The following is a 25,808-nucleotide window of genomic DNA, read 5'->3' on the forward strand; positions in this document are numbered from 1 at the left end:
TTCTATTTAAATCGTTTTATCAGCACAAAACAGACTCCTCCCTGATCAAAGATCATTTACCTGTGGTAAACCTCACGCATCATTGTTGTGATGTCCCTTAGACTGTACCAGAGTTCAGACAGGCAACACTTGTCCCGTCCCAGGGAATCACAGACTCAATTAAAATAACCACTGTTGCTCTCAAGATTTACATATTAATCTCTCCTGAAATTCCTAATGGGAGAGAAAAAAAAAAAGAAAGTAATTTTCTGCAGTATTTGAGGTCAAGACCTTGTCATCACTGTAAGCTCTGCGTATCATAACCATAACCCTGGTCAATAGCTTCCTTGAATACAAAATTTGATTGAGATTCTATGCTAAAGCAGCTATTTTCCTGAAGAAAAATAGGCTACTCAAAAAGCACACAATATAGTTCTAATACCCAGGCCCATATCTGGAGCACAGCTAACACAGAAATCCTCTTTCTGAACCCAGAAAATGTGCTTTGGAAGCCCACACGCGAGATGCTCACAACTAGAAACACAAGCACGCATAATTACACCATTTTTCTTCTTCCCCCACCCTTTCATATGTAGCAACAGTACCACTGTAAACTTATTCCATGTTCTCTACTCAAAATAGACGGTAACATACAAGAATTGCGATACAATTTTCTTTATTAAAAATAATTTACAGCATCGGTAACATTTTATGCACAATCGTCATTGATTGACCTTAGGATATATCTATACAATACTTACTGAACTTAAAACTTACACTGTTCTGTTGGCTTTAAACAGCAGACATTGATTTGCAGTTGCTTAAATATGATTAATATACAGTTTTCATGTCTTTATACTCGTGTAAAATGTATAAACATCAACACTACCCCAAAGCTTTGTAGTTTGGGAGGAGGAGGGAGGCAAAGGGGCACGAGGAGAGAAAACATGTAGAAAAATTGAAACAAGTTCTTCCCCCAGATCAAACTGGAGAGGTCTAGGTTAAACACATCTAACACCAAGTCACTCTTCAAAAAGGTACAACTCCTCCTATGCGTTAAGGTACTAAAGAGGTCTACTTGAACAGCCCTGGTTTGTGTGTGACCACAGCAATCCTGACTGTGCTGCATCCCATCCCTGCCCACAGCGGGCAGTGTCACTCCTCCCAGCTAAACCTCACCGGATCCTGGCAATGTGTCCAAAGTTAAACGTCTTCCCTTCGCCCCTGGCCTGGGCATTACAGCGCTCGTTGCTGCATGAGAGAGGGGACAGGCACATTACCACGGATGTCAGGCAAGAGTTCTCTGCTGCAGCTCCCTATGGGGCAGGAAGCAGAAGGGTCCAGAGGCAGCGCTGCTCCCCACAGCACCCACTACACCCGAGGTGTGCAGAGCAGAAGGATAGGAGTCAGTCCACACTGCTCCCACAGACGCCGGTGATGGCTGCAGACAAACAGCAACCGTGCAGGCACAGCTCAAAACCTGCCCCTCGCTAAGACAGGACTGCGGCACAATTAAAGCAGTCGCTACAGTAATGCAACCCATCACATCTCTTAAACGAGGTGACTGGTTGTAGTGGTGTCAACCTGTGGGTAAGTTGCACCTCTTGAAATTGCACTTAACTTCACAACACTGCTTTACCTTGACATGGCTTGGATCACTGTTGTCTCCTGCAGCAATGGATGGGAGGCCGTGTTCTGTGCAAGCATTAGTTAGCAGTTACAGGAGTCTGAAACAGGCTGGCAGGTGTGGTTTTATTCATCATCTGCATGAGGCATCATTAGGTGCTAGCACTAAATTCCTATCTGCTCCCCAATCACATGCATTTTCTTCAACTAAATTAAAAATATACCTTTGAGCTGGGGAAAAAAAATAGTGTTAGACAGCATACAGAAAACAAGATCTGCTCGGTAACACTGGATAAACTTAGCAGAAGCGTACCACGGCACAGAAACTCATTGAATAGAGTATTCAAAATGCGTTGATTTATCCCCCACATCAGCAGCAGGAGTCACCGGAATGGTTTTTATCTTTACTGAAGGAAAACCACAGCAAAACTAGTGAAATACCAAAACAGATCCTACAGAACTGCAAACATTAGGAAGCTATGTCCAAGAAAACAAAAAAAGCGTAGAGAGTTATGCCAGTGAAGTCACATTGATTTGACATTTGAACTGTCAAAAGATTAACATATTGTAATGATATAATTATGTTTGGGGTTTTAAAATCTTTTGTTAAAGGAATGTCAGAAACACACTGTGTAAGATCCAAATGATGCTTCTGTTGGTTGGTAAGTCAGCAACCTTAGTGCCTGGTTAAAAACTGAAATTAGCGTAAGTAAAGCTAACACAGTCCTCTGGAAGGCTCTGATAGTGAAGACAATCTTTATCAAGAGCAAAAAAAAGTCTTAAAAGTAAAGCCTTGATAACAATAGGCAAATTATTGCAGTTTTGTTCTCTAAAATAAATTAATCTCTCCATAAGCTGTGAGGGGTCTTGCAAAGCTTTTCAAGACACAGCACAGGAGCAGCCTGAAGCTGAGGACTCACTTGAATAAGTTAGAAGCTCTCAACGTTCAGTGAAGTGGCAAGAAGCAAGCGCATACGCTGCGCACCTTCTGTCACCATTAAATATGGAACTGGGGTTTTACCACCCCTGTGCCAACTACTACATTTAGAGAAGCTGCAATGGCGTTAAGACCTGGATTTGTTCAGTATTCTGGGATCCTCAGCAGGGGAATCCCATGTCTGTTTGGAAGAGTTGGCCAATAGCACATCAGAAAGCATTAAAAGGCAGCACTGCTACCTCAGCTGTTTAACATTGGACAAGCGTAATTTGCCAGACATAGCTTTCATTTAAAGCAGAGGAATTTAAACAGTCCTAATAAAGGTTTATAAAGATTTTAAGCTTAAAATACCAAGAAGAGGTACTTTACCTAATGATATCGCAGACAACATGATAAAAGCTTGTGTCATAAATGACAAACTGCATCGCTTGAAGCGGCCATGACAGACTTAAGTTGGAAGACACTACAGCCTGCCAAAAAGCTGGGATGCCACGCTTAACCTGCTTGAACAAAACCACTGTAAGCATTCTTCTAAACACAGAGATATTCCCCATGAAAAATTCACACTTCCAAGCACTCAATGTTTCGTAGCGTGAGTAGTTTTATATCTGGATCCAGATGAAACATAAGCTCACAGTAAAGGTAAGAAAGTCATGATCTATGATCCAGGATACCATGGGCCTCACATGAACTGCTTCTTCTTCAGCCCATAATTTAAAGAGCAAGAAATCCAAAACCGAGTATCTGTTTTAAATCTGGATGGAAATGAAAAAAAAAGTGTTTGGCCTTTAACATTCCATGCCACGTCCTACCCTTAAACCAACATAGCGATACACAGATCTACAGGTGGAAAAAACAAGCAGAAACAACTGCAGAAAACCATCTTCCGTAATAATCTTCAGCACAATGTTTCTGATTTCGCATAGTTTATTTACAAAATGGTTTGATAAAACGTCCCCTCCATACTTGCAGCTCTCTGCCACAATACACATGTTGAATTTAGCAATGTTTAATAGCACCATTAGAATATTATTTAAAATCAGGAAGGACCTTGTTGCAGTTACAATGATTCACAATCTTTTACATCCATGGACGAAGTAACTTTGAGCACACGAGGACTGTTTGCAGTTCCACAGTACAGATTCCTGGGTTCACACAAGGCATTTTCAGAATTACCAGTTATGCAAGGTACCCATAGTCAGTAGCTACTACAAGAATCTTCGAGCTACGAAGTTTAGACTTCCACCATATTTGTATAAAGTGATCTCCACATCGTTTTCAAACAAGGCAATTGCGCTGAAGACTTTTCCAGTGCTTGTCTTCAAAACAAAAGCAGAACAGAGACACCAATTAAGAGTTTTGCTTTCACTTCCCCTTGATTATTCTCAGTTAACATTCCAACCGCAAGTTTTGTTCAACACAAGCAAATTCAACCAGCTTATCTGCCACTGCAGATGTGAGGCACTGCTGGGAACAGAATGAAGCCTTATTTACCTACAGTTTGGATCCGTTTAGGAGCGTGCTATGTGCCTAGTGACAACAGAGAACACGCTTTCCCTAAGATGGCACTAGCTCTGTTACTGTGGGCACGTGGGTCATTTACACTCTTAACTGACAGACAAGACTCGATTCTGCCCTCATACAGTGCCCACAGAGGGAGGAAACAAAGCTCAGAACCACCAAGAATTCCAGGTTGCATAGAAAGCACGCGTTCTGTGTCCTTTGGAAAGCTTCAACAGTCATGATGAACTTCAGGCAAGACTAAACACTTACATGCAAAGAGAATTAAGCTTTGGGTTTTACTGCTTTCAGTCACCAGGATTAAACTTTTCTTTCTGCACTTTCAATCGTCAGCACATTGAATAGAGAAATTAAAAAAGTATTGCAAAGATACCTTAATATCCAGAGTCATTCCAGGCGCCAGCTCTGGAGGGAACAATATAGAAAATTGCTCTCTGCCAGTGAGACCCAAAGTGCTTGGATTTTCCCCAGGAAGAAACTGGAGTGGAGCGATGCCAATTCCAATCAACTGGCTTTTATGAACCTTCTCGTAGCTTTCAGCTAGGACAGCTTTAACACCCTGCAAAAATACAAGCGATTTTGTACTTCAGTATTGTAGCCAACGTGAAATGCAAAAGTTTGCTTTAAATATGTATTATGTTCACAGTCAATCCCAAAAGAAGAGTTGGAAGGGTACTTTGCATGAGTCCCGTAAGCAAGCAGGTAACATCTTTTGTATGTAGGTAACAGCTAGACGACAGCAAATAAGCTGGAGCAGGCCCAAACACTACGAGAAGGAATTTGACAGCAGTCAGCGACCATGTTGTAGTTAGCAGGCAGGAAATCCCAGACCAAATGCAGTCGCTTCCATTATTCACGTGGAGTAAACGGCTGACCCGGCACATATTCTGAACATTAGTAGAAATCAGTCTCCAATAGCAGATCCTTAATAACCCACAGAGACCAAACAGAGGTCAGCACTAGATAAATGTCCAATTTACCTCCAAGTCTGAAGGCCGGGATGGCAAGTTAGCATCAGGAAATTCATATGTATCCCAACTAGTGATTTTATTCTATGAAGATTCTTGCAAAGAAATTATTGAGAAGTCTTTAAAAACAAAATGTGGTGTTATTCTCAAGATGGAGGACAGTTTCTAAACACAGTCATGTCCCAAACTAAACAATGTGGTTTTAGGTATTTCCACAAAAAAAGAGACACACCCCAACCCCAGAAAAACCAGCAGTACCAGTAAAAAGGGTCCTTTTGCAGCCCAGTCTCTGGAGCTTCCCAGTCCATACTTCTTTCCTGCTAGAATAATTACAGGGATGCCTTCTTTCTGGTACAAGTCCGCCGCTTCATACACATCTAGCTGTGGATAACAAAGTGAAAATAGTTTGAGTGACTTCTAAATCTACATCACGATTTCAGAGTAGTCTTGCAAACAAATACATTTTTACCGTTTGTCCTGAAGGGAAGTGAATTGTTTTTGGAGCTGGTTTGCCTATGAACTTATTCAGAAGCTTGATATTTGCAAAGGTACCTCTTGTCATCACAGCATCATTACCCCTTCGAGCCCCGTAAGAGTTGAATTCACGAGGTGTAAGTCTATAATAAAAAGAATATTTAATTAAGAGGGAATGGGTAATTAAAGACTATCCAGTGTAAAATGATATTATGATTTTTATAATAATTATAATAATACAATGCAGAGGTAAGGTCAGAGCACTGATCACATCCGTATATAACGCTGGGCTTTGGGTTTTTGTTATGTTTGTCTCTAGAGCTTCTGACTTGTTCTGTGCATCTGTCTGCCTGTTCTTGAGGCCAGCGACAGTAAGTGAGCAACCTCACATTAACAGATCAGTCACCAATTTATAAACCAGCAGACTCGTTTTGCGCTGACGTGCACTCAGCAGCAGACGTTACTGTAACGGCAGCAATGAGTGAATGTTTTACAGGGACTGCAAGACAGTCGATTGCTTATAAATGCCAGTAGCAGTTACTATTTTGCTTATCCACCTCTAATCTCCACTTTCTGCAGAGAGACATCTCTAAAGGACAGCAACAGCGCTGATCAATTATTTGGCAAGTGAGGCAGATCTCAGATATAACTGGAGCTGCTTAACACGAGATGTCCTTACCCTTTGTTGGTCAGATATTTGGCAGCAGCGCTGCTCCTCGCAATGCTTCCAGCAGGAGAGATGTGATCTGTAGTTACAGAATCTCCCAGATAGAGCAGGACATGGGCGTTTTCAATCGGCCGTGGTGAAACCGGTTCTTTGGCCTAAAAGAGAAGAGGAAGGGGGTAAGAGGGAAAACAACAACAAACATGTTATTCTTCCAATATCCTTACAGACCTAAAATGTATCTGCAATACACGATGGCACACTGAGGTAACAGGCCTCACTCATTCCAGAGATTAAACTACTATGTAAAAGATTGAGAAATATGAGGCATAATCAGGTTCATTACTTAACTATTGAAGTTTTACTGGAATAGCTGTTCCTTTACTTAAAGGCAATGCAAATAATCTGGGAAATAGATCCCACATACTTACAAATTTATCAAAAAAGGAGGGACATCTGATGTAAGTAGATTTTAAATCCCAGGGAAATAAAGTTGACTCAGGTGCTTCCAATAAATTCCATCTTTTGTTTCCTTTCTACAAAAAAAAGAGTTAAAAAAATAACAGAGAAACTGGATTACCATCTCTTTACATTCTGAAACCAAAGACTTGCTGCTGATTTCCTTTTAATTTCTATTATACACAAGTTACCTTATTGGATATTACTTAAGAATCATTAATACAAGTGTCCATCTCAGTTAAGTCCTTCTTTACAGCAATGGAAATAGCTGACAAACCAAATCATGTTCAGCTGGAAGGTATTGGAAAGCTACAATGAAATGCAGTCTTTAAGTTAAGAACAAAAAGCCGTTCTCACCTCCATTTTTTCTTTCAGCTCCTTAAACATAGATGATATCACACACTCTTCCTCCACTGCGTGAAGTTCTTTTCGGGTGGGCCAAATATCTCGCAAGTAAATACTTCTCCCATCAAAGCCAGTGCCTGAGTAAGATTTTAAAAAGAACAGTTATTTTTAAAAATGAAATACTAGACTTTATATCAGAACATAAATATGTATATATTCAGGTCTTCAGAGATACCAGACACGCAAATAATTTAATCTATAAAAATTACTTCCATTGCTTTACTTTAGCTATGAGAAATAGCAAACACAACTGTGCTTTCTCTTCAAATATCCTGGTGGTGTAACGTTGTGGTTTGAGCTAAAGTAGAATCAGTTTTCTAACTTCAGCTAAAATGCACATCAGTAAGACTTTTGTACATAGCTTTAGATGCAGAAATAGAAGACGTAAGGAAATGCTTACCCAACGGCTCTGTCTCGAAGTCTATTCTAACAGTGCCTGCAATGGCATAAGCAACTACTAGTGGTGGAGAAGCAAGGTAGTTGGCCCGGACACAGTCACAGAGACGTCCTTCGAAGTTCTTGGTTCCAGACAATACTCCACAGGCAATTATATCCCCCTGAAAGGCAGACCCATTATATTTTTCGAGGCCTTTGTGGTACTTCAACAGTTTGTGCTATTTTTATGCATTCCACTTCAAATATTTACTCTAACATTTCAATTTAAAGGCATTTTGTTCTCTCCTGCTACCTTCCTCCTCCTCCTCCTTTTCCCTACTGACCCTCTAATGGCTTCTCCAGTCCCTTCAGGGAACTCCTCTACCAACTCATTTCTTATATTTTCCTTCTGCTACACAGGAGAAAAAATACTGCAGCTGTTTAGACAGTGCTGGTTAAAGTCGTTCAAGGACGTCACTCTTTAAAACCCTCCTCTTCACTTACAATACCAAATCTACACAATGCATCCTCCGTAAGATTAGATCCTCTGGATTTATGTTTTAATTTACATCTGTACAGTCTCCCTCCAACATGCAAACATGCAAAACCATCATGCAAAGTCCAAATCAGTCAAGTATATTTTACACAAATTACTGTAGCTTTTGATTGCTTAACCAGGTGACAACTATTTCTGTATCCAACAAGCCTTAGCGCCTTACCTGTTTTATGGCATTCCTGATGGCTTCCGGCAAGGGGGCAGTGTTCCCAACACAGGTGGAACACCCGTAACCAATGACCTCAAACCTGTGTTAGACAAAAAAAATCAATCAAGTGGCACATGAAACAACCACAAGCAATTTGTTAGCAAAACAGCTTTTTGTTTTATTAGCTATCACCGAGGTCTTTTTCCATTCCCTTTGACAACAAGACCTTTTAGGATGTGGACAACAGATACTGAATCTCACTGGCGTAAGCAGGACAATATAGAGTATCATTTTTGTAATTAAGTCACATTAACTATCTCAAGATGTTGTTACTTCCATAGGTAACGGCACAGCAAAGGCGGTAGCATCCCTCACAGAGCAGAGCTGGGCACTGCTACAGAATTATGAACACAATCTAATTGTTATTGCTACAGAGCATCCCAAACACATGCTCAGCAACTCAACACATCAGCAATGTTAAGAAAAGACCAGCACAGACTGGCTTGACAAATTCACATCCAGCTTCCACTTTAAAAATGATAAGTGCATCCTGTCACGTAAGATGCAATTAAGTAGATTGCTGCGGAAAAACCAGAGCTCGGAGGAGGCAGAGATCTACACATACTAAGTTGCAAGGTGGGAATAAAATGCAGCAAACCACAACTTTAAGTAAGCAAGTGACTAAAATGACAACCTAGCAAGCTGAGAACTAACCAACCAAGCCAAAATGAACTGCGACAATATTTATCAACCTGCATAAAACCCGTGTGCACCGTTTGCCTGAAACAACAAAGTAGGAGTCACAACCTACCCAAGCTTACTGAGGTACGGCAATACTCCACTTGAACTGAGGTAATGTGTCACCATTCCGCTGCCTGGTGACAAACTTGTTCTTATGTAGGGCTTAACCACTAGGCCAGCTTCAACAGCTTTTTTGGCCAGGAGTCCTATGAAAACAGGAAGAGAGAGACAGCTTATGTTCTGTATATCCCTTAAAAGAACACGCATATGATGGTACCTTTGTTAAATTAAGCATAAACACCAAAAACAAAACCAGAGAATGAGTATACCTTCAGTTTATTAAATTATTCAAGCAACTACTTGCCTTTCCTTCTCTCATAACAATATCATTCAGGTTTTTGTTCCTACTCCTATAACACAGATGACCATTTTCTTTTCTATAAGAAAAATCTTTCCTATGTTCTAGCTGACAGTGCAAATCCATTCATTCTTCCAACACAGACCACAGAGCCCCAAAAGGAAGCTTGCATCTGTCCACAGAGGACCTCAAAAGAAGAAAGTGAGGTCTAAGAGGATTAACCGATACTCCTAACTGGTGGCTAAGGCACAGAACAACTGTTAAGTCATAGGGATTTTCTTTCCTGACTCTGCAGCCAACTACAGCTCATCAAGGATGAAGTCAAAGCTCGCACCCACCTCCTGTGTCACAAACAGCCCCAGAACTGGCTCCCAGCTGAAATACTACCAAATTAAGTATTTTGTAATTACCATCATTAATACCGCTTTATGACACAAATTTTGAGATTGTGTTATCAAAAAGTAACACTCAGTGTATATTTCCAGAACACGCCACAAGTTTAAGGCTAAACCTTTAGGTCAGGTCATTACAAAAGAACCTATAAAAGTGAAGGCAAAGGCTGTGTATACACGGGAGCACCGTTAGGATCAATTTAGTTGTCACTAGTCACAACATACCTGCAGCAAGCATAACAGATGGATTACAGTTATTTGTACAGCTGATGACTGCAGCAATGACAATGCAGCCGTGAGATAGCTTGTATTCGTTTCCTTCATACTGAACAGGTACAATGTCATTCTGTTTCTCAGCTGCAATCTGAAACCCTTTAACACCAGACTGGATGACAAGAATACATGTTAGCAGTTATTATAGCACAGAAAATATGACATTACAGCAAGACCAAGTCAACTTTCATTTTAAAATAACACTTAGCTGTCCCATTAGGCACCCTTCAGCAGATTTGAAAAGCAGCCCTCTGTCCATACCTCTCTCTATATTTACAGTGGTCTCATTCTTTTTTTTTCTCATTATTTCTTTACTTTGCAACAACTGTGAACAAATTCCAGCCAAAAAGTGCTTTCATTTCCTGCTGCGGAAAGAACAATCCCTTACAAGTACGCATCTAATTCTATGCAATACTTGTTTCTGAATTAGAAGCATATCAAAGATATTAGCTAGAGAGGAAGCAGACTGTGTCTGTTAACAGTTCATACCCTCCAGCTCTTCCACACAGTCATCCTCCAGAGGCCCCTTTCAACATCAACCATTCTGTGATCCATAACTAGACACAATTTCTCTCTCCAGCACAACCAATCATTCCCTATTATACACCTCAATACAAACCAGCGTCCAAGTTTCTACTACTCTTGCCATTCTTCAACTGTACTATTAACACTAAAAATTAAGACGCATTCCCATATTAGCTACATTTTCAGATACCTATGCATATTCCTAACCAGAAGTATCACCTTCAGAGTAAAAATATTCGCATGTGAAGTCAAGTTAAACTGCAAACAGTTCGTACAAACCTTTTCATTTAAGCAGGCTTGGAAGTCACTTTTCATGTTATTAACAGCCACACGATCTTGGGACCTCTTGGGGCCACTGACATATGGAACTATAGAACTTAGACTAATTTGCACTACCTAAAAAGAAATAAGAAAAAGCATGCATTACCAATCCCAGCCCAACATGACATTTAATGTCCTCGAGACATCCAGGACCTCTTATTTTAAATCTGAACATTCTGAGACATTTCAAGTCTGGGCTTTCGTTTTCCAGACTGCCCACTGTAAAAGGTTACCCATCTTATTCAAAGTGTTTTAATGTTATCCCCAACTTTTCTATCACCCCCAGAACTTACCTGATCTCTCAGAAGCAACAGGAATTCCGTATCTGTTAGCTGACATGAACATTATTGTACTTCCCTTCTTTCCCCCACTCCATCTCTATTTTTAAACATACTCTGCTTCTCAAAGTTGTGAATTCATAAATATAACTTTTATTACAGCAGTGAAAATTGCAATCAGAGAAAGTTCTTACAGCAGTAGCAGTTATTTATTACAGGAATCAAACACGCAGGACAGAGTAATTTCAAGCATACCTGGGAATACTCAGGTTCTCTGGAAGAACTCTCATCATGTCTAAATAACTTCACAGCTTTAAGATATGCTTCCATGACCTCAAGCTTGGCCTTGTCAAAACCTTAGGAACGTGATTTCAAACACGAGAAAAGTCATATTAAAAAAATAAGCCAAAACACACAATCCTCAGAAATTAAGAGCGTTTTAGGTATATAATCCAAAGTACTTTTTTCAAGGCACACCACCCACACTCAACCTTGAGGAGCTGTGCAGGAAGGATACAGAAACCAAATAATTTTAATTTTTAATTAGCTTAACCTTCCTTCTTATATCAAGCAAAATAAGCTGTTCCGACACAAGCAGTCGCAACTTAAATTTGTATATTTGTCCCTAAAGTTCATAAAGCCTTTTTCTATTAAGATTTACTCATTTGATACAGATCATGTGCTTAGCTGATAATAGCCAGTACTGCTGGGCAATGCTAGATAATCTTTCATTTGCTCTGCACTCACAGACAAAACACCTTTGTTATAGAATTAAAAATATTTAACTTGTATTGAAAAGTGACAGATTTCAGTGTCAGAAAGGCTTACTGACATGACTGAGGTTTTTTGGTTTCTGTCTCCCCGTGGCTCTATTTGCAGTGCCTTGGGGAGGAACTGACACCCTTCTTGTCTAGCTTAATGTCAGCGAGACAATGCTTTTCAAAGGAAAAAAAAATCATTGTGAAAAACATCAGAAACGTGTTATTTGCTTTGTGGTTTCACTTATTTCTAGTAATCATTTTAGATGCTGACCTTGCACAGGTGGTTAAAGGATGTTTTTCGCATCAAGACGACTTACACATCAATCACTTGTCAAGATGTAAATAAGAATTTAATACTCTTCTTTTAAAGGTTTACCCGTGTTTCAGACACAAGGCCTCTGGATGCTGAAAACAACACGACGCTAGCAAATCAGCTCTCAGACAGAAGAGCCAGAGCAGACACAAACCTCAAGGGCAGACTGGCTGTTAACAGTGTTGCGTGTGCAGAAACTGCAGTCTCCCTTTAAATACATGCGATACACGGAGCCAAAAAGGGCCACAGAAAACATCCATACCAATAAGCAGGTCAATAACTCAGGCCCAAGTGTCACACAGCCAGTGTCCCACAATGGCAGCCAACAGTAAATATTCACGGAACAACGTCAGTGGCAGGTGTTACTGGGATGCATGAGATTTTACTGGATAAAAGTTGTAGCCAAGCACATCCCATATCACAGCCAGTGACTGTACAGCAGACCTTTATACATTAAACCCATGTCAGAACTCCGCAGAAAATCAGTTTAACAACTATGGAGTTTTAAGCAACAATGTATCACCACACTACTGCAATCAATCACTGCAGTAATTTCACCTTTACCTGTATGCTTTAAGTGATTCAGTGTCACATTATCAACAGGGAAAAAGCTCAGAATAGCACCGTATTCGGGACTCATGTTTGCTATCGTGGTTCGGTCTGCTACAGACAGCTGGGAAACCCCGCTCCCAAAAAACTCCACAAATTTTCCAGCGACATCAGCTTGCCTAAGTTGCTGTTGGAAAGAAAACAACAACATTTGTTATCTGAAGAGGTATAATGCAAGGAAGGTTTGTTGCAACAATTTACAATGAGCAAGTCATGGACATTTAAAACAAAACAAGCGAAAACCTTAAGGCCCACATTTGCAAAAAAAACCTCCAAGCCCCATTAAGATACTGAGTTCTAGAAATCTGCATTGGAAGCTGCGGTAAAACACTTCTCCATCTGCAACAGAGTTCTTCACATCTCCTAGTCCAGAACAGATACAAGCTTTTTCAAGCACCATGGCAGAAAGAAGAGTGTATTTCAGAGCAATTCACAGCTCCTCACTGCTTCAATGCCAGCTCTTCACCTACTATGACAGTGACAGTTTGTGCACCCTGGCAAAGCTCAGTCCCTCAGCAAATGTACTCTTGAGTTACACCAGCTCACAACCACAGACAGGCCTTCTGCCTTCCAGGAGTATTTTAGGACAAAAGGTATCCAGGAAATGTTTCTGTGATAAAGAAGGAGCCTACATGCTTCCAGCAGGAGCAAAACTGAAAACAAGGCTTCTTCTCGCCCCAAACCTGCACACATATCTTTCTTTAAAATTATTTTATAGTGAAAGAAGGCCTGTGAATAAACCACTGCAGAGGGAAAAGGGAAAATTACTGCTTTGGATAATAGTTAGAGATTATTTGTATTTTTCTGCACTACCATAATTAAAGGTATACTAAAAATACTCCCAGAATTTAATTCAGCTCTCAAATACCACTGGAAGAACTTTCAACAGACGTTAGAAAAGGCAGAGCTCTTACCTTTGTGATACTTAGAACAATGTCTATGGACGTAGCGAGAGGGCTGGCTGTGCCCGTCAGCTCACACCCAACCACCTCAGGCAAAGTGAGGGTAACCGGCATGCCCAGCATCACCGCTTCCGTTTCAATCCCCCCAACACCTGGGAGAAGAATATCAAGGTTACTTAAGCTGATGAAAAGCAACAATACTAAATATTTTGAGGTTCTAAAACTCGAATAAACCCCTTCCTATTAGGCCTAAAGGTTACAGCAAGAAACACTTAAGTTCTGTTAAATATTTGTACATGAAAAATTAAATCAAGCACAACTACTGTTCACATTAGAATTCACAGTCAACCAGAAAATATATCTAAAATTAACGTTCCAAGAGAAAAGAAACCTTCACACAAATTTTATACTGCACATACACTACAGATCTGAATGTCAATCAGGTTTGGACCATTTTCTTGTTAAATTACAAACAACGGTTTCTTGATGGAAAGAAATGTTACTTGAGATTACTTGTTGACAAAAACATTCTGAAGAATAATTCAAGACAGAGTGTTATGCTTGAGACAGAAATATCCAGTGGGAAGAAAGTATTTCTCAGTAATGCTTCAATGTGCCTTTTGAAATGCTGTGGAGTTATTCTTAGCATACTTACCCCAGCCCAAGATACCCAAGCCATTTACCATGGTTGTGTGAGAATCTGTGCCAACCACACTATCGGGATAGAGGAAATCTTTAACTTCAAAAACAACTCTTGACAAATATTCTAAGTTAACTTGGTGCGCCATTCCAGTTTCAGGTGGAATTATGGAAACATTCTTGAAAACCTTTGAACTCCACTGTAGTTTATTCAGAATAAGGAGAAAAAAAAAAAGAGAAAGAGTTGCTTTTTTTAAGGTTGAGTCAATTCTTAGAACATAACTGAAATGAGAAAACTACAATACAATAAAACAGAACTTGGTATCTATGCAAGTGGTTTTTGTTTATTTTTCACATGGAGGTATGTGATCCCTTTGGATTCTACACAATGTTAATCATCAACAAAACCATTCATTCCATTCCCGTTGAAGACTGAGTATTTCCTACCCACCTTTCAAAAGCAGGGCTGCATAAACCTCTCACCTTCCAGTTCACACAAATGAGTTCAACCCAAGCCAAGACTGGTATTTAGACAACAGTACCTGAGCACTTGTATTTATAGCAGATCTAGTTTTGGCTTTACACTCCTGGATGGGAGCGAGGATGCAATTTAGAGAAGTGTATCTCTACGTGCAAACTCGGGGTGCTGGATTTAAAAAAGCTGACACAGAAACTTGTAACAAGATTCAGCTTGGCATTTTCCCTCTTTAATAATGTAAAAGGTAATTTGCCCACTTTCATTAAGAAACCTCCTAGTCTACCTAAATGAAGAGATTTTAGGTCATCACATGAGATTCCTAAACCACAAAATTGGTGGGTGAGGATCAAATACCAATGCTCCAGATCCTGGCTAGCAACAAAGGAGCTGATGTTCACCACACAAGACTTACATTAAAGACAAGTTTACCAGCACCGCTGCCCAGCCTTGAGAGCAGCAATATCTCAACAGCAGCTGCTAGTCAAGGCTTCCAGCTTCTGTCAGATTTGTTCATTTACTTATACTTGAGACACCTTTTAACCAGAAACTCGCTGTGACCTCAGGCACTGAACTTGTTAAAAAGCATTAACAAGACAAATGCTTTATAAACATCTACTTTGTCCACCGCCTTCATGCTGACAAGAATCAAACGGTACTAAGATTTTCAAGTTAGAATTAAAGAATTATCTCCATTTAAGCAATATTTTGGTTTAGAATCTCTGCTGGCTAACGGTTTTTAGATTTAAAGTCACATACCACTTATTATAAACCAATTCTCTGTTCCCGTATTAAATTCAGATTTGAGTCTGACATTTCCAAATGATTACATTTAACTGATCGTCTAAACCTGAACACTGGTAGGTGCATGGAGGAGGCTCTTCAAACAACCGAACCACCACACACAGCCCGCAGCTGCAGACATACCTTAAAAAACTGAAGCCTCTCTCTGTTTCTGCCAAATTCCATCTCTTGGTTTTTCAATACTGTCTCAGGCCTAGGAAGGGATCAGGTTTACAAACACTGTCATAATTTATTTCAAATTACAGAAGAATTTGTTATTTTTGCTTGTTCGATGAAAGATTCACTTAAGCCTGCAGCAAAATTTGAAGTGGTTTATTAGAACAAAGATAATTCCTTTCTTGCAGCAACTTTTCTGCAACAAGTGAAAACTGATTTAATCTCTGCTGTACTTGAACATGTTTATTGCAGGTATAGTTTGCCAAAAGCATTTCATCTCAAAAACACTCATTTTAAGAGAACTATTTCAACCAGGTACTACGATACATAGAAGCTTTCCCCCCTCCTCCCGCATCCATAGTCTTACAGGTTGCACATCTCGAAGTTCAATACAGTAAAGAAACAAGATATTCAGTAGTTCAGTATTAGCCCTCTGGCACTGTGGAGAACATCAGGGCCATCATGGCTGTGCTCCACTTCTGTATTTTTTGTTTACAAACTACAATTTTTTACCTCACAAGTATTCCTCACTACAGCCTCATAAAGTGACCCATCTTTTCCTAAGAATTATTTATTAAGACACTGATATTCATTATAAAGGTATAATCTACTAGTTAAGAGGAATAACCTCTACTTTGAATCACAGAATCGTTTGGTTGGAAAAGACCTTTGAGATCATCAAGTCCAACCGTACCTGTCTACTACTAAACCCTACCCCTGAGCACCCTGTCTGTGCACCTTTTAAACACCTCAAGGGACGGTGTCTCCACCACACCCTTGGGCAGTCCGTTCCAGCACCTTATAACCCTTTCCGTGAAGAAATTTTTTCTTCATGAGAAGGTGGACAAGAAGGGAACACAATTGCTTTGCACCAGCAAGAAAGTCCTCAGTTTTCCAGGGGTTACCGTGACCCTTCCCTTTCTTCTCTGCAGTGTTAAAAGGTCAGTGACTGGACTGCTTGCAAAGTCCTGAGGGACAGTTATCGCTCACACTGCAGGTTCGTAAGTGCCACTGCTGTTTTGCTGCCAGAAACACCAATACTGCTGACAACACAACTGTTCTGCATCCCTACACCTGTACTGGGCAGGAATATTTCCACATCTATGAAATTACCAAGATAATCAGCATTACATCATCATGAGATAGATCCTATCAGCTTTTAAAATTCTACAGCTGCCCAGCCCAGGAAGATAGGGATCTGAACAGCCTATCAGACAAAAGAGGTGGCAGCTGAAAGATGAGGATGATGACATGCAATTGTCAAGATGGAATGGTACACAATGAACCATCAATAACATGGAAAATCTGGAAGATGAGTTTCCCCTGGACCATTATACGTAGGCAGGATATGTACCAAATCTAAGCTCAATGACAGATGATGCGCAGTTCTTAAAGAGCCAGAGACTTCCGAGAAGTTCTCACAGAAAAACTAAAATTTACTTCTACAAATAAATCAATGCTTCATTGGTTTACCCACTGGGTTTTACTTCGTAATAAACAAAAGATTACTCCTATGCTCTGTTGCCCTTGTAAAGAAACAAGAGGAGTCTCAAAATCCAAGTTAAAAATCACAGCCACGTGTCACACAGCCGGCCACCTGCACTGTGTTTAATAAAGCCTTTGTAAAAATAATTGGACCAATTCAAATCCGCTCCATCAGACCTCCTTCGAGATGCTGAAGCCTGTCCACGGCACATGCGACAGAGTACAGAAGGATGTTCAGAAAAAACAATCACATCACTATCAACTGTCACAGGCAGCACTTAACCACACAGAAGGATGCAATAATTAAAAGCAGGAAGGTCTCTTACTCAGGCACCGGCTGAAGATGGAAAGGACAGAGGAGAGGCGTGTTCTCAATCTGCGCAGTAAATTGCCCCGAGCTGCGACTCGCATCTCCAGCGCTGCACGGCCCCTTGCAGCCAGTCTGACCCCGGCAGGGTGGCTTCCGGGACTGCCCTTTCAATGGAGAAAGCTTTGCCAGCGGCTTCTGGGAATCACCACCTCCAGGGTTTGGAGCATTCTGTATTGCACTGTAATATTAAATAGAAGAATAATTTAGACCTGAAAAAAAACCAGTTGTTTTACTACAACCCTGTTGCAAAGTAAACTACCATTGGATAAGCTTAGTTACTTACTACCACACAACATTAGTAAAGAGCTGGACTGCCTGAAAGATGGACACCTGATAATCATCACCATCAGTTTGCGTACAACAGACCAGAAACGCTTCTAGACTGTTGCAAAGGCTAAACTTCAGGTTTGCCACTTCAAAGGTGTGGGCAGAGCCTCACCCAGGCGGGGGACTTGCTGAATGTGTCTTTTTTGTAGGAGTGTACTGCACGTTTTGTTAAATCCACAGTGCAATAATTGCAGACAAAGCTTTCTCAAGGAAAGAAAAGGAGCTTCATTATTTAATTTAGCTTCTTATATAAATCCTCAAAGGCTCAGACAAATTTTATTCGCTATTCGAGTCAGTCAGAAGCAAGGTGGAAAAGCTGGCATTTATCGAAAGATAAAGACTGTGCATCAAGCTACCTTCATACCACATTCAGTAGGTACCATACTGAGCCCTCGCACGAAAGTAAGGAAAGCTTCTTGAGAAAAATGAATGACTTTTTACCTCTCAAGATTTACCAAATCATGGACATGCAATTAAAGCCACTGCTTTCTCTGCTTCAGTAACACAGAAAGATACTGTTATCAAATTGCAGGATATTGCATGGCCTCAGAGGATATGCTGTCTAGATCCCAGCTGGGTCCATGATCAGCAGGAGATGGGAGCTACAAGAGCGACACAAACCGCCCTGTGGGGAAGGGTTTCTTATCACAGGCTGGCAGCTGCTGAGATCCTGCAAGCTTTCAAAAAATTAAACTACAGAGGCTGGATTTATCATTACAAAGCAGCACATTGAGACCTCTTGCCAACACTTGGGTCTTCCTGATAATTTTAGGCTAGCCTAATTGCAATCGAATCTGCTGCCCCTGCAGACACAGGAATGGACAGACCACAGAACTGAAACACCATTTAGGCAGCACAGCAGATATTTGTAGCTTCTTAGTCTTCACTCATCCAATACGAACCAAACTGAATCCTGTGCGTGCTTCGAAGGTTTACAGAAAGGACTCATATCCCCCACCCATTTGACCACAGGCTTCTGCCCCATGAACTTTTAAAATTCCCAAAGAACTTGAGTGATTTACACAATTCTGCAGGAATATGAAAGGCTCCACAATGGCAGGGTGAGGGAGAACGTGGAAGGGAGCTGCATTATTTACTTAGTGTTTATGTTAGAGAACACTGAATAAAACACGAGTTTTTTCTCTTCTGCAGTATTACGTTTCCAGCAAAAGGCAGCCCCAGGCTGTTTTCATCACATTACTGCCTGTCAGAAAAGGAAACTCAGGCTGACAGCTTTCCAGTCCCAATTCCTTTCCAGGGTCCTACAAGTAGACTTCTCCCTCTAAAAATATATGCGACCTTTTTTAATCTGTTATAAAATTCAGGCCCATAAAAATAAGCTATGGGCTGAAGTGAGAGTCTTTCAATAGGTCCAGCAGGATTGCAAGCCGTTTCTCAAGAGCTGTGGCAGGGCAGTCACACTTTAAGCAAAGGTTTGTTTAGTGTTAACAGTAAAAACAGGGCAAAGCAAAATTACAAACTCATTCTTTTAAAACATATTTTCTTGAAACCATGACAGATCCCTTTATTTCAGCAATCTCTTCCCCAGAATTTGGGTTGTCAGTCAGCTTCATCCATAACCACTCTCTCTCTCTCTCTCTCCTTCAAGAGTATCATCTTACCCATTTAAATTCAGTCCTCTTTCAGATACCATCAGGTCTAGTTTCAGGGATACAGACATGACAAAAGAATTAATGGGATCGTACCAAGACCACGGTGAGTCCATAGTTCAGTATCAGACAAAAATCTACCGTTCAAAGAAAAGCAGTACGTTACCATTTGCTGAAATCAATCTGCAGAGAATGGTCGACAGTGAGATCAGTTGGGCAGGCAGGATTGACTTTCACAGGATCTCCTCCAGCATTTCTCACAGCTTCCCTCATGGCAGCAAAATCCACCATTGCTGGAATTCCACTAATATTAGTGGAACAAAACCAACATAGAATAACAACATGAGACATGAACTCACTGAAATACAAGCTTCTTCAAATTCAACTTTATTTAGGTCTAGGCCTATCCAAGTTCTATTTCAGATAACGAATCCCTCCTATTCTCTCAATTGTAAAGAATGTAAAAACAAGAACACAGGAACATCTTGAAGAGAACTACGTTTCTCTTTTGACTCGCAGTGCTTCTGCAGTGAGATGGTACTTTCCTACAACTCTGATTTTTAGATATCTTTTACCTTTACAATAGAACCTTGCTAAGCAAACAACGCTCGAGCTACACATTATCAGCTTTGCATGTGATTACTCTTATACAGAGGAAGCCATTTCTGAAGCTCATCACATTTTACAAAAACATTCTTGTTATTATTACATAGATAAGCACACCTAAAGTACAAAACTTAGAGGACAATGTTTATACTACACAGTACTATATAAATATTCCTGACTTTGCTTGCTAAGCAGAAGTTACTAATTTTGATTATTAATAACACAATTCCTTTTGTAATTATCTCACTTCTTAATAAAGATATACCTAATGAGTCAGCAAAACAACTTGAATTCAATATTCGCAAACTGCCCTTCCAGCTATGCCACACTCAAATCACAAAGTAAATTAATATCCTAAAAGACTTCTTTTTAAATATATGTATTATTCATGGATTCAATTGGATTATACGTCCTTGCAGAGCAAGCAGTATTTAATCTTTAGTTATCTCAAGCAAAAATTCTATGTATTTCCATGAACCTTCAGCCATCTGGCTACAGCCAAAATGTCACCACTTCCATTTGTGTTTTGGCTCTTATCCTGTCAAGCGTTCCTTGTAGTCCAACAGCTTCAGCCTCGCCAACCTGCACTGAAAGCGGGGTGCCCTATGGAACACCTCCTATCCTTACACCCCATGTAATTAAGAGGAATCTACCAGGGGAGCAGAAGCAGTGCATAGGCTCCTACTGAGAAAGGGAGACACCTCATTATCAAAAGGCTGGGTACTGTTCATTCTCAAGCCAAAGGACTGCACACAAAACTGAGCGAGTTTACACAGATCATTTCTGTGTTCTTGGCACACGCACACTTACGTAAAGTCTTGAAGAACAACTCTGGCAGGACAGAAGGGCACTTCAACATTATTCTGTTTCGTTTTCCAGTCCAAGATGTTCATAGCATCTGTTTCTTTCACTAAGAAGCCATCACAGTTACGGATACTGGATTCAAACAACACTCGTATGGAATAAGGCAGAGTATCTAGAGTAAAGCAAAGTAACCGACAATTAGTGCAACACCTTCAGCTTATGTACTTCTTTTAAAAATTACAATCTCACATTTCTAAAAAAAAATCCACTTTGCTAGGGACTGGAAGGATGGAGCTACAGGAGCCTGCTTTCACAGTCGCCTTGGGGTTTGATCTTCACTACACAGTGTGGAAGAGAGCTGCAAAAAGAATACAATATGGCAGAAGATGAATTGTGGGATTTGAACAGAAGACAACAATGGCTTGGCCATGCACTGTTATGACAGTGACATTTAAGAAGGTGTGCTACACTGGCAGGAGAATCTAGAGCTGGGATTACTGACCAGAGTGGGCAAAAAGCAAAAATTAGAATGTTCAAAAATACTTTAACTGTATTTTTCACTATTTCATTACTTGAGATATCAAGCCAAAAGCATCCAATGGTAGAGTATTTTCTTTTTTTTTTAATAAACAAAAGACCAGAAACTACTTTGCCATGTGCCCTAAAATGAAATATATTGCATAAAATATAAAGAATAAAGACATTTCAAGTAAAGACAACTTTAGTCATTTGTTATTGATCTGCATTATAGTATTGACTATAAGCAGCTTTCTGGCACAAGAAAATCTAGGAAACTGGAAATGAGAATTAAGAAAGTAGGAGGAGAAAAAAGTAGATGTCACTATTCAGTGCAAACAAACAAAAAAAAATCAAGATCAATTCACATTTCTCTGTAAATCAGCACCATTTGAACAGGCAAATGACCTTATAAGAACAGCGAGTTGAAAGTTAGTTGCAAGAAGAGGGTTAAACAATTAAGTTCAGGATTTAACAAAAAAAAGTCAGATTTGGTGGTTTCAACATCATCCATAGGTTTGTCCACAACTATTAACACAAGTAAATTATTTGCTGACTCTGTTCTCATTGTGTGTCTTTCTCGGATAGCATCCACTGTTGTCTAATTACACCACTCAAACCAATGTGAGAATGCTATCAAAACCATGTCTCATCAGCTGTAATGCCACCACTCACTTTATTTAAAAGTCAAGTTACCAGAAGAAAACTGTTCTGCTTTTTCTTGTATTACAAATAACACACAGCGCATTCTCATAGCAAAATATCTGTCCAAGAAGCTGCTTAGCAGCCATCAGCTATGGAGAAGCAACTACTTCTCCATTTGGCATCAGCAAGTGCACAGTTCTGGGCCTCCCAGAGCACGTGAGATCCCAACAAATGAGACCACAGCCAGCTAAGGGCCTTCCGAGACGGCTGTAGGGCTGCTGACACACTGGAGCAGTAGGGAGGCCTGGCCTTGCTCACCCAGAGAAGAGAAAGCTAAATCAGCTGACTGTAGTCATCCACGACCTAACAGGAACTGCAGAGAAGGTGAGGCCTGGCTTCTTTGAAGCACACAGCAAAAGTACAAAAAAAAAGACACAAGGTGTAGGAAGGGACACTGTGACCAGACACAAGATAAAAATAGTTCTCAGGGAAGGTGGTTAAACACCAGATCAAGAGAGGTGGTAGAACCTCTATCCTCACAAATTCATAGAGCTCCATTGAGAAAGGGTCTCCAAGTCAGCTCTTGGTCCCAGCAAGAGGTCAGTCTCAGCTCTTTCTGAGCTACCACTTTCCCCATAACCAAATACTATTTTAAGCACTACAAAATCAGATTTCCCCAGGAAATTGGCAAATAAATCAACTAACATTTACATTAGTAATCTGATTAACTTAAACAGTCATTTATTGCCAGATTATAGTCAGAAGCCCCAAGGCAAAGAGGTAAAATTCAAAATTAATGTCCAAGCAACAAGTGCAACCAGTAACTCCAGATGCTGGATTTGCTATCAGTGCTGTCCTGCACTATGCCCAAATTGTACTTAATATCTCACTACTATGTGGTTAATAAAAGGCTTCCAACTTGGGCACAGAAGTTTCTGTTGAAAGACAAAGACTCTAGTCTACTTAGACTCCTCCTCCAAATATCTTCAGGAATATCCACTGCTGGTCCAAGCTTTATGGCACGTCTTAACTCAAAGTAGCATCTTCTGTTTATATTTCCACTGCCACCACAGGGCTTTCTGGAAAACTACTGTAGAGGTGACTGGTTTTGTTACTATCACACTACAGCTTCTCCCTGGACAAAGCCAAACGCAGCAGCATTTTACATCCTTCTTACATGGTTAACTGAAAGATCCACCTCATTATTACAAGGAGGGGAAATCTGCAAGAGCACACGGCTGCTGCACACAAGTTTCAGCAGCCACTGCACACTAGCTCGCCTCTCTGCACTTCAAACAACAGGGAAGTAATTCCTGTTGAATTTGAACCCAAATACGGGTTCAAAGTGAACTATCCACTGATACTACTTTAACTAAGAAACACATCATAAATTCTGTGAATAAAGAAGAGTAATTCAGACCTCACAAAACAGCAAAACAGAAACAAAAATCCCAAGTACTTTTAATATGTACTTCAGGTCAATATTTCAGGAATTTAACATGAAATCAAAGGGAGAGACTAACAAAAGCATGTTTTGTTTGTCTGCAAAAGTAAAACCCGTTCCGGTTGACGCTGATCTATAGCTCTCCCCAGCTCCACGCCTTCTCCTCCCCATTACATGTGCACATATTTTTTATGCTTTAAAAGGCACCCTGACACAGAAACCAAACAAAAGTCTTTTTGGCACACATTACTTAATGATACATCACATACTAAAGACAGACTGAGTTTAGGCAGTAGAAACTATGTTCTGGTAAACACAGTTACCCATTATCTGAAGTCGCTGGTAAGCAGAAATTAGAACACCAAGAAGTGGTACAAAACTATGGTAAAAACTATTTTTTTTTTTTAAGTCCTATACAGGACTTCTTCGTCATTTCATTTTTTTTCCAGAAGAGAAATTATTCTGATTCGGAGTATTGCTTTGAAGTCCAGCAACACCTACAGTTTCTCTCTTACTGAAGCTACATGAAGTACTACCCTCCATCACCTTTATAAAGCAATAATGGCTTGGAAAACTATAAACTTTTAACTACAGTCATTAAGAACTCATGTCTTCACAACTGCATCTCCTAACATTTTACTGCAGTGTGGGTTTACTGCTGGTCCCATCCTGACTGCAAACAACTAAAAAGTATCATTACCATACTTGGCGCCTCCAAGCTTTGAGACATTGTAGAACTTCTTTTGTCGGTAGTTTCCTAATGCTTCAATTACCGGCTGGTAAGGGCTTCCTGAGGGCAAAAAAAAGAAAAAAGAAGTTAAAGCCATGAAAGATGGAAGGTTTGAGCACTGATAGAGAACTCATTAGAATGACTTTTTATTTCTGATTTTACAAAATATAATGTTCCTTTATAACCGTAAGTACATCATAAAATGTAAAGGCTTCTGGACCGAGACACTTAATGAGACTGATGTGTGACTAAGGTGAATTTTAACTGTATCTGTAGCACAATGTTTATACAGGTCAGGCGAGTAATCAGCACAACCACACGCCTGAAAACATTTGACCTTTATTGTCTCAGTTTACAATCTACAACTCACGATAAACACACCGCACCAACTCAGATACGAGATACAAGTCTTAATATAGCTGAAAACATAAAGCATTGAGCGTAGGCTAACGACAAGCAAACAAGAGACAAAAATCAGTCTCGTACGAGCTATAAGGTGGAGAGAATAAACAGCTCCTCGAGAGGAGCAGTGGCTCACACAAAGAACGCTTTGATTCAGGTTCGCAAGCCGAAGGGGCCGAGCCAACCCTCAGCTCCGCCAGGCCCAACGAGCTCCCCGCACAAGGAGCTTAACGAAATAAAGCTCAGCTCGCAGCCAGCGGGGAGAAGGGGGGCCGGTTCCGACGCTTTGTCTGCCACCCGCTCCCGAGCGCGCAGCACCCGCGGGAACCACCGCCCCCCGCCACAGCGGCACCGGGGGAAGAACGGGGGGTCCGGGGGTGCCGCCGAGAACAAAGCGGCCCCCGCGGCGGGGGGAGCGGGAGAGAACGGTGGCGGCCCGGGGACTGCCGGGGGGAGCGGGAGTAACGGGAAAGAACGGAGCGGGAGCGGAGCTACGGGGGGAGCGGTGGAGGCCCGGGGGCCGCCGGAGGCAGAACGGGGATAACGGGGGAAACGTGTGGGAACGGGGGTTGGGGAGGGCGACGGGGAGAAACGTGTGGGAACGGGGAGGCCCGGGGGCTGCGGGGGGGGGGGACGGGGAGGCCCTGCCCCTCAGCGCGGGGCCCGCCCGCCGCGGCCCGGTCTGCGCTCCCGCACAAAGGGCGGCGGGCGGGGGACAGCCGCCTCACAGCGGCGGGGCCCGCGCAGAGGCCGGGCAGGCGCGGAGGGAGGCGATAAGGCGGCGGCGGGTGGGGAGGCAGCGGCCCGCTCGCACTGACCTGTCCTGACAGGGTCCATCGCTGGCGACCATATTAGCTCTGCGGGGAGGGGAGGGCGGCGGGGGGGAACGGAGCCGGGCGGGGCGCGCCCAGATCTCGCGAGATCACGTCATGCGCCCCGCCCACCGCGCTATCGCGAGACTTGGGCGGCACCGCCCCGAGCAGGAGGGGCCATATCTCGCGAGACTTCGAGGAAAGGGCGGAAGTAGCCGAGAGAGGGGAACCGCCTGCGCTGGACAGACTCGTATTTCCGGTGACGTCACTCCGGGGGCGGGGCTGCCGCCCGGGGAAGAGCTGCGATTGGCCAACGCTCCGCCCCACGCGCCCCCGCGTGATGGGGCTCGCACCGCCGCGCCTTTCCCGCGCGCGGCCCGGGCTGGCGTCGAGCCAGG

The 25,808-nt window shown here is 41.6% G+C and overlaps 1 protein-coding gene across 1 annotated transcript; it reads right to left on the bottom strand.

Annotated features, from left to right (window-relative positions):
- Positions 1–648: 648 nt before the first annotated feature.
- IREB2 (iron responsive element binding protein 2) lies at positions 649–25,532 on the bottom strand. Its single transcript, XM_054077618.1, has 22 exons — positions 25,417–25,532; positions 24,167–24,256; positions 20,868–21,033; positions 19,618–19,755; positions 17,471–17,692; positions 15,627–15,696; positions 14,241–14,424; positions 13,598–13,737; positions 12,639–12,810; positions 11,256–11,356; positions 10,681–10,797; positions 9,829–9,988; positions 8,924–9,059; positions 8,128–8,212; positions 7,434–7,590; positions 6,986–7,110; positions 6,601–6,705; positions 6,185–6,327; positions 5,501–5,648; positions 5,290–5,412; positions 4,437–4,622; positions 649–3,861 (listed from the first exon to the last, which is right to left on the bottom strand). The coding sequence occupies exons 1-22, from the start codon at positions 25,433–25,435 to the stop codon at positions 3,751–3,753; spliced, it is 2,898 nt and encodes a 965-aa protein (XP_053933593.1). The 5' UTR covers positions 25,436–25,532; the 3' UTR covers positions 649–3,750.
- Positions 25,533–25,808: the final 276 nt, after the last annotated feature.

Source organism: Cuculus canorus, chromosome 12 (assembly GCF_017976375.1).
Source record: "Cuculus canorus isolate bCucCan1 chromosome 12, bCucCan1.pri, whole genome shotgun sequence".
Taxonomy (NCBI): domain Eukaryota; kingdom Metazoa; phylum Chordata; class Aves; order Cuculiformes; family Cuculidae; genus Cuculus; species Cuculus canorus.

Bases quoted from the DNA above. Each gene is read 5' to 3' on its own strand.
- IREB2 (XM_054077618.1), bottom strand. The intron at 7,111-7,433 runs GTAAGCATTTCC...AATCTTACTCAG, and splicing joins CTTCGAGACAGAGCCGTTGG to GCACTGGCTTTGATGGGAGA. The intron at 5,649-6,184 runs GTAAGGACATCT...TTTTTATTATAG, and splicing joins AAATATCTGACCAACAAAGG to ACTTACACCTCGTGAATTCA.